This window comes from Coregonus lavaretus (assembly GCF_964263955.1).
Source record: "Coregonus lavaretus genome assembly, chromosome: 21".
In the NCBI taxonomy this organism is placed as follows: Eukaryota; Metazoa; Chordata; class Actinopteri; order Salmoniformes; family Salmonidae; genus Coregonus; species Coregonus lavaretus.
The window spans coordinates 44,824,312-44,833,967 of NC_140008.1; the positions used below are offsets into that span (position 1 = coordinate 44,824,312).

Below are 9,656 nucleotides of genomic sequence, written 5' to 3' on the forward strand. Positions count from 1 at the left end.
GGGAGGGGTGTGTGGCGAAGATATAGGCCAGTCTCTCTCCCAGAACGGCTCCGCTGTCACTCGCCAATTCTTGCGCATTCATCGTTTCATTGTGTGAATTGTTTGCCCTTTCATTTACATTTTAATAAATTCCCCGTTACATATGTTACCAGTAGTAAATGTATCCCCGTCATTTGGTGATGTTAATTTCTGTTAATGCATGTATTAATTACAGTAATTTACCGTTCTCATTCTCGGAATGGAAGCATTGTTTGTGGAGTTCACAACCTGCTACACTTGTGAGAAACAAGTTTTGGTTTATTTCATAACCATCATTTATGAGATTTGTCAATTATTTCCTTGTCTTTTGTTTGGAGTGCTCCATGTGAGCAATGAGCATGTGTCTGGTTTCTCTGTGCTGATAATGTTGAATGTTGTCCAACCCTTCTTGAATGGCTGTGCGAAGTTGCTGGATATTGGCGGGAACTGGAACACGCTGTCGTACACATCGATCCAGAGCATCTCAGGCATGCTCAATGGGTGACATGTCTGGTGAGTATGCAAGCCGTGGAAGAACTGGGACGTTTTCAGCTTCCAGGAATTGTGTACAGATCCTTCCGACATGGGGCCGTGCATTATCATGCTGAAACATGAGGTGATGACGGCGAATGAATGGCACGGGCCTTAGGATCTCGTCACGGTATCTCTGTGCATTCAAATTGCTATTGATAAAATGCAATTGTGTTCATTGTCTGTAGCTTATGCCTGCCCATACCATAACCCCACCGCCACCATGGGGCACTCTGTTCACAACGTTGACATCAGCAGACCGCTCACCCACACAACGCCATACACGCTGTCTGCCATCTGCCCGGTACAGTTGAAACTGGGATTAATCTGTGAATAGCACACTTCTCCAGTGTGCCAGTGGCCATCGAAGGTGAGCATTTGCCCACTGAAGTCAGTTACAACTGCAGTCAGGTCAAGACCCTGGTGAGGACGACGAGCACGCAGATGAGCTTCCCTGAGACGGTTTCTGACAGTTTGTGCAGAAATTATTCGGTTGTGCAAAGCCACAGTTTCATCAGCTGTCCGGGTGGCTGGTTTCAGATGAACCCGCAGGTGAAGAAGCCGGATGTGGAGGTCCTGGGCTAGCGTGGTTACACGTGGTCTGCGGTTGTGAGGCCGGTTGGACATACGGCCAAATTCTCTAAAACAACGTTGGAGGTGGTTTATGGTAGCGAAATTAACATAAAATGATCTGGTGGACATTCCTGCAGTCAGCATGCCAATTGCACTCTCCCTCAACTTGAGACATCTGTGGCATTGTGCTGTGTGACAAAACTGCACATTTTAGAGTGGCCTTTTATTGTCCCCAGCACAAGGTGGCCGTCATTGTAAATAAGAATTTGTTCTTAACTGACTTGCCTAGTTAAATAAAGGTTAAATAAAAAATACATTAAAAAAGGTGCACCTGTGTAATGATCATGCTGTTTAACCCCCTAAGGTCGATGTCCGTGTTCCCACTGAAATGGAAATAGCATAATACAAATCTGTCAGTTTGAGCTAGTGATACCATATTTGTTTTTCTGGGCATTGGATGCGTCTCAATCCACCGTATCCGCCTATGTTGCACTTCTGAATCTGTGGTGAAAGGTGACGGAGCTAGAGCGGTGTTTGTCAGACCATGAGACATCCCAAAAATCGGTCTTCTCGCAAAATTGTCTTTAGAGTCCGAACGGTTTGGCCTAGAAAACTATTATGACCCCTCTATGGAAAGATGAGACTCTCACGAACACGATGGTGTTCTCCGTTTGGCTCTACGTCTTGGGACTCGTCTGATGTCAGCTGATCTGCCAACTTCTGTCTGTAACGTCCGATCAGTTTGGGCAACACGCTAATATGATTCCTCTGTGGAAAGGTGAGACTCAGTTGTTTTGCTCTAGGACGCATCACAAGACTCGTCTGAAGGTCCCCCGGTACCAGTTGAAAGAATTTATGGAAGTGAATATGGAGACTGTTTAGTGCCAAAAATAAGGGATTAAATACATGTTCATAAAAAAAAAAATGTTTCCTTATCTTTCTTCTATCTCTCAGAATAGGACAGACACTTCAGAACAAAACGTGTGCATTTCTAGACATCTTTGAAAAGCGAGTCTCAGGTATTGAGCTTTTTTTTGTCTTAAAGGGGCAGTGTTGTATTTTGAGACAGGCTTGAATAAGCTAAGTAGCCAATAGGCAGAGGGTAGCATAATTTGTCTGATTCTCTGTCATAATGGTATGGGAATAATGATGCATTTTTATTTTTGCATCAAACAACACAGCATTTTCAGTCACCTCCTTGTCTGAAGAACAAGTGAATAAACAGGTTAATGTCAAGCCCTGCATGTTTTTTTCAGAAGTCTAATGGACTGTAGGCCTACATTGAACACCACACATTGGCTTCTACTGTAGGCTGAACGATAAAATGGCTATTTCCATGTTAAAATGTTATGGGATGCATTTTCTCCATTTGTTTTTGAAAATAGGCCACTGGTAGGCCTACATTATGGTCAAATAGCCACAGTAGCCTACTTGACCTCTGTTAAAACCTAGCTAACAAGGCTCCGGTTTCTGGTCATTGTGTTCTTGTAAACAAACACCATGTGACTGGGGACTACCTTAAGCTATGTAATAATGTGACAGATGAAATGAAAAATGCAATATTCTTTATCTCCTAATGTATTGCACAAGTTGACTGCAGGTATTTACTTAAAAAGTAGCTACAAATATTCAAAGGTATTAAAAAAAACTTCAAAGAAATAGTTTAAACGTTATAGAGGGCATTGAAAAACCATCTCGTAGCTTTTTCCAAATACCCCAGTATACGTTTTACCGCAGAAGCCTACTTTCTTATATCTCTCAGATATAGGACAGACATTTCAGAGCAAACTTCCTTACGATTTTTTGGGGGGGGATACTTCAAGTGGTCTTAAAATTCAAAATCAAATAGCAAAAGGATAATTCTTATGTCCTTAAAACAATTCCATATAGCTTAGAACCCCTCCCCCGGCTTAGACAGGGTTTATACTCTTATGGGTTAATCAGCTTCTTGATATGCCACACCAGTCAGGTGGATGGATTATCTTGGCAAAAAATGAATGCTCACTAACAGGGATGTAATCAAATTTGTGCAAAAAACTTGAGAGAAATAAGCTTTTTGTGCATATGGAACATTTCTGGGATCTTTTATTTCAGCTCACGAAACATGGGACCAACACTTTACATGTTGCATTTATATTTTTGTTCAGTGTAATTCCGATTTGTATGATTTAACGATGTGACAATGATTTTTGACAAACGTTATTATTGAAATTAAACTGTTCCACAAAAATGCGCAAATGTAAATCATAACTGGCATGCAGAACAGTAGAAATGCCGGGGCGGCAGGAAGCTTAGTGGTTAAGAGCGTTGTGCCAGTAACCGAAAGGTCGCTGGTTCTAATTTCCGAGCCGACTAGCTGAAAAATCTGTCGATGTGCCCTTGAGCAAGGCACTTAAGTCGCTCTGGATAAGAGCGTCTGCAAAAAAAACATTATATGATACATTTTATAAATTGATAAATTGTTTGCTTCCCCAAACTTGAATCTTGCGCGCCGCCTAGGAAGTCTTTATAAAATAATTGCCTCCGCATTTCCATGGTCAGTTTTTGCCTATAGGCTACTTTGAAGCAAGGTAAGACATACCAAAGAATATGAAATAAAACATTCAGGTTTAAAACAATTAAGTATGTTTTCAAAATGCATACTGCCTCCAGCTCACATTGTAAAATGGTGGGTGACGCACTGATAGCCTGTTGACTGCACTTGAATGGTTTTTAACACGGGATTGCATTTAGGATTGTTGCGCTTGGGCTTATAAAAGCACGTTTTACTCCAGCAGCAACCAGCTGAGGAGCAGCAGGAGAAATCCCACTCAAAATAGGCTCTGTATGCTGTGTGCGTGGGATAGTCGTGTTGGATAAATAAGATGCATGATGACCAACGAAAATACGCAGGTCAATTTAATCCAACACAATTATGCAAATTAACCTATAGACCGATAAGCATGATGGTCAAATGTATTTCCATCGACTGGGATTTCAATCAATGAGTAAAAAGCATTATTTTTGCAATGTAAATAATTTTTTCCTCCCTGTCATTTTGGCCGGCAACAGTTTTATTTATCGGCTCATCATTTGTATTCTATTTTTAGACCAAACCCTGGTGTGTGCCTGTATGATGCATTTCTTCTTGTGGTATGTCACCACTCTATTTTTAAACCTGACGCTGTGTGTCACATAGAGACATGGCTGACACTCTCACGGTGTCTTAATGAACAGCTAAAAGTTCACGGTTTGTACTGGTGATGATGGAAAGTTTGTCCCCAGCTCCCACTGGGTTGCAGTTTACAGCAGTAAACTGGTTGTTTTATATCGGGTTAGTTCTATAGATGTAAAGGGCTCCTCTTCCCGTGGTTATGGTTCCGGAACTGACACGCCACTCATTTTTAGCATAGACATTTCAACAACATGCTGGTTATTGGGTTAATTAAAAACATTAGAAATCGCTTAAAATAAACTGTGATATATGGAAAAATAACTCAAGGGTACAAGACTGTGTACACACCAGAGTTAGGGGGCAAACAAACTACTCATCCAATACAGCATTGCGGTCCAATCACAGAGCAGATACAAGTCACGAAGGACTGGTGGATTAGACTTATAAGTTAATTATGTTGACACTACAAACAGCTGGCTAACGTTAAACACCAGAAACCATTAGACCGAAACACCACGTTGGCTAGCTCTATATAGAACAGGTAAATAATAATGAGGAATATAAGCCATGACATCAGCTGTCTGAGCACTGTAGAACTAGATAATAGTTATCTTGTTATAAAAAGAGCGTTGGTTTGTAATTGAACCATTAGACTGTTTCGAATGTAGTTTTTTTCACCAGGGTGGGTAGTTGTGTAACCTGCTCCAATGTACATGTTAATTTAAAACAAATAAAGATGTTAATTTCCTTATACAAAAAGCTCTGACTAAAATTGATCAAAAACAAGTGCATTAACAGTGCAATCTTTGTTGTGTTGTGTTTCCCAGAGCATGATGCTACTTTATGAGTTTTCATTGGTGTGGCCATTTTTTCCCTCATCAGAATTGCGTGCTGACAGAAGACTTGTTTCTGGCAGCAGAAACGCTAAGGTTAGTGTAGTTTTCAGTGCTCTTTGAAACCAGGAACTGACGGTAAAAACACGACTTCTTAACACAGAGGTTGAAACATTCATTACCGATGGGCACTACATCAACATACTAATTGTTTTGCAATCTCGGGAGAAAATGGAACATCTACGTTGCACAGTAATATCGCTATCGCTAATATTTTAAATCACCACGGGTTACGAGGATTGAGAATCCAGTTCCCGAACCACTATTCAACAATCCGGTAAAAGCAGCTGTCAGCTCCACCCACTCCTATAACCCTTTTCTATTTGACACTTATTCGTATTTCACTTAATAGTTAACATCTCCGTTTCCCTCCGCTCGTTGCTTCCATCCTTTCTCTGAAGTGGTGTCAGCTGAGAAAGAAAATCCTCTCCACCCTTTACCTATTAAACGCACGCACGCGCGCACGCCCCTGTCTCCCTTCACCACTCACCTATTAACCCCTTCTGGCCCCCCTTTCAGCCCCTATCAAAGCGATGCATATCGACTTTTAAAGACAGGCTTCGGTGGGACGTCCAAACATTGATTTGCCACTGACCCTGGCTGCTGGTTGTCTAAGCTGCTGGGGGCTGACGGCGTGTTGCCTCTCCGCACAGCGCCTGTCCCAGGTTAGCCACGCTTGAAGCCCACAGGGATCAATGGACGGACACACACTCTGAGCCCCGCACTTTTTACACACATATAGGCCTATATGCTGGAAAACACAAACACGCTGACATACGCGTGCACACACGCATACGCCTCAATATGCTGAGGGGATCAATGGCTACTCCTGAGCTTGCCTTCACTAGGGGTGTAAATGGAGGAATACTACCCAGTGATGATAGCTGATAGCTAGATGATTTCAATTGTCACCTACAGGGGAAAGAGATAGGGACTGTGTGTGTCTGTCACACACTGGAGATGAAATACGCTATAGGTTGTTTTCCCCTTGTCACTCACTGTCAGAGACAACATGTTCTCACTAATGGAGTGGGTATTTGTTTTGGGAGGTGGATGGGAGGAAGTGGGGATGTTTTCTGTTGGTGTGAATGGAGATGTGGTGTATACAGCAGCTTCTGTTAACACATCTTTATGGGGTCTGGCCTAGTTCAGGATATTGATAGGCTTGTTTTGATTGCCGTTAGACTTCTGGTTTAGTTGTAGGACAATGACAAATGGAAACTAGCGTAGTGTGTGTGTCTGTATTTCAGAATATGTTTGTGTTCCCATAGGTGTTTGTGTGAGCGCTAGGTCGTTGTGATAACATTTGTCTTTCTACCTCAGCAGCAGGGGCTTGTGTGTGTGTGGGTGGGTGGGTGGGTGGGTGGGTGGGTGGGAAGGGGGCAGCGGGGGTCTGCTTTACCCCCCTAACCTTCACCTTAACCCCTTCAGCCCCGCGGGCCCTAACACACGCCTGGCCTGGCTTACCACTCTACTACAATACAGCAGCAGGAGGCATGGGGGAGAGTGGGGGGGGACGAGGGGCAGAGATGTACAGAGAATAGTGAGAGACTGGAGTAAGGCGAGGGGGTTAGGGAAAGGTAGAGAGAGAGGGAATAGTGAGAGGGAAATAAAGATGAGTTAGGGAGAGTTATGGTCAGATGGAGAGAGAGTGGAAAGAGGCCCTCCCCTTTTCTCCCTTCATTCCTTCTCCTCTCTACTTCTCTCTCTCAATCTCCCTCTCTTTCTCTCTCTGTCTGGCAGTGGTTCCCATCCTCTCACCCATAAAATCAGCATAAAATTGCCCTAACTCTGGCGTCTCAGCGGGGGGGCGGGGGGGTGGGGGGGGTGGTATTTGTGATGGAGTGTTTTATGTATTTGTGATGGAGGGATGGTGGGTGTATATTTTGGGATGGAGTTCCCTAGGGGAGCACAGAGTGTCTTTGTCAGGGCCTTTTCAGAGGAGGCCTGTGAAATCATGCAACAGGATTATGGAAGGCATCTTTGATTCTGTCTACTCGCTCTTGTTGTCCTTTTCAGTGGGAAATATGGTGGTCTGTTTATGATGTGTGTATGTCTCCTTGCGAGTGGAAGATTATGGTTTAGTGTTTGAAAATGAAACTCTTGACGCCAACATGACCGCTGTTGAAGTTCTAAATCTAAAACAGAGTTTTCTTGAACCAGTTTCCCGGACCCATATTAAAGGTGCAATCTGCAGTTCCTTCATCCGTTTTTGGACTTCTGAATGAATGAAATGTACCCATTTGATTCTTGAAGAATATAACTTTATAAATGACTCATCAGCTTAGTTCAATTGTCATACCCCATCAGAACCCAAAATATACGCTTATTTCACTCCAATGTTTGTAAACAAACACTATATAGTCTCAAAACATGGTTAAAACGATAATTTTGATATCATGGATGGCCAGTCCATAGCTCTGGCTATGAATTTGAGAGTGGTTACTTTTCTCCAGCCCTATACCTCAGCTTTTCACCTAAACAGTGGTGGGGAGTTTGATTTGTTATTGTTTCAACTGCTGATTGCTGCTTTAAGGCCATTTCTGGATAGAAAGACAGTTGTTAGTCTGTTGCTGTGGTCTGGATTCTGGAGCCCTAACATTGTGGTAAACTATGTTTACCAGAAGCCCATTCGATAGTGACACTACGGCTGTGAGCTCTTCCTCAGGTCGACTTTGTGCTAGACCTGGGGAGCGTTCAGCAGGACGCAATGTTTTGGATCGTTCAGATAGAAATAGGCTTTGTAGTACAAACATGCCTCTGTGACATAAGGAATCAAGTCGGCTCTATTCGTGCCATTTCTATCTGCAACGTTCGACAAAGTTTGGCTATTGAACTAGCCCTGGTGATCGAAATAGGATTTGTTTGCTTTTCAATCCTTTCGAAGAGCTTGAGATGGCTAACCCAGCAATGTGGGGTGGGTTTTTAAACATTGGAACTATTCCTTTGTCATGATCTCTACCATGATGTAACCCAGGCTAGGTCTAGGCCTCTGTTGGCCACGTGTAGGAACACTGTAGTAACACTGTAGGCCTAATTATTGCACCTACTACGTAGTATTGACATATTGTTGCATAGGATTACTTTGTAATTGCTGTTAATGGAGATTATGTTGGGAAATAGCCCCATTACAATACAAGACAACCAGAAGCCCTTTGCACCAACATAATTCAAGAATGTTCATCTCGCTCTCCATCTAGGCAAACACAGGGGTCTAGGATGTGTGTTATTTTTTTGGTGAACTGTATGTGCAGGTCTGATTTCCACGCGTCCAAACAGGGATGATGTGGTGTATAATATCACATTATCTACATGAAGGAGAGACATTAGCATATTGAGACACACATCTCCATCTCTCCACAGTGTTAGCTAGCTGGTGGTACTGTGTGTGTGTGTATTGTTGCCTGTGTGTGTGTGTTGTGTGCCGACTGGCGGCAGCAACCCTTGCCCCCACACCCTCTCATTAATATGTATATGTTCTGAGGCAGCGCTGCGAAGGCTGTGTTTCTCACTGCTGATTATGCTGTCTGTCAATTACCTCCAGATCCTGCCGTGCTGTGGAGCTTCCCCCAGGACTACACAGACCAGGTTGAGACACACACACACACACACACACACACACACTCCTCTTTCTCCTATCCCTCTCTCGCTCTTCCCTTTCTCTCATGGTGATCCCCGTACTCTCCCAACCTCTCTCTCACTCGGTGCCTCCCTCCTTTCCGTACTCAACCTGCCATCTAGTGCTACCCCCCCCCCCCCACCTCTTCTCTATCCTCCACACCCCCCACTCTCACTGAGCGGCTGTTGCTGATAATGAAAGCAGTGAGCAGGTCTTCAATAACGGACGAATCAGTAATTATCGTGCAACCATGACAGGATGCACACCTCTGTTCCTCCGCTCTCTCTGTCTTCCATTTTGTTTCCTTTTTTACCCTCTTTCTGTTTTCTGTTCTTTCTTCCCTCTTTTCTGTCTCTCTCTGTCCCTTTCCACTCTCTCGGTCTTGTGTCTAAAACCCACAAAAATACCACTAGGGTCAAAGAGACCTTAAAGCCTTTCTCCCAGTACCTATACCGCCACTTATTAAAGACAATGCTAATATTTGCGTTTGTCTAAGATAACAAATTATGCACGGCTGTGTAAATACATTACAATAAATGGTCATACTGGTTGTCGATTCAGTAGTGATCTCTGACTCTGCCACAGTCTACGTGCCTCTTCAAGATGTGTGAGAGCTGTGGGTTTAACACCGCCATATTGTGGTCATAAAAGCATGGGATGAGCGGAGGGCTGGAGGGATCGGCGCGGAGGTATGGACCATATTGTGGTGTGACCAGGCCGGTCTGTTGAAAGGTGTTGGAACACACACAGGTCTTCGAGCGGAGCAGTGGGCAGACTGCAGCTGATCACAGGAAGAATGGAGGGAAACAAGATTGGAAGAATAGAGGGATACATGAATATGCGAAGGCCTAAACAGTGTTGTGTATGT

At 43.6% G+C, this 9,656-nt stretch overlaps 1 protein-coding gene across 1 annotated transcript in view; it reads left to right on the top strand.

Annotated features, from left to right (window-relative positions):
• The window catches only part of LOC311149286 (DENN domain-containing protein 1B-like), a 161,105-nt gene that overhangs the window by 26,783 nt on the left and 124,666 nt on the right, over nt 1–9,656 (top strand). The window contains exon 3 of the mRNA XM_084186414.1: nt 8,714–8,757. Within this exon, the coding sequence (XP_084042540.1) occupies nt 8,714–8,757 (44 nt within the window). The remainder of the gene's footprint in view (nt 1–8,713; nt 8,758–9,656) is intronic.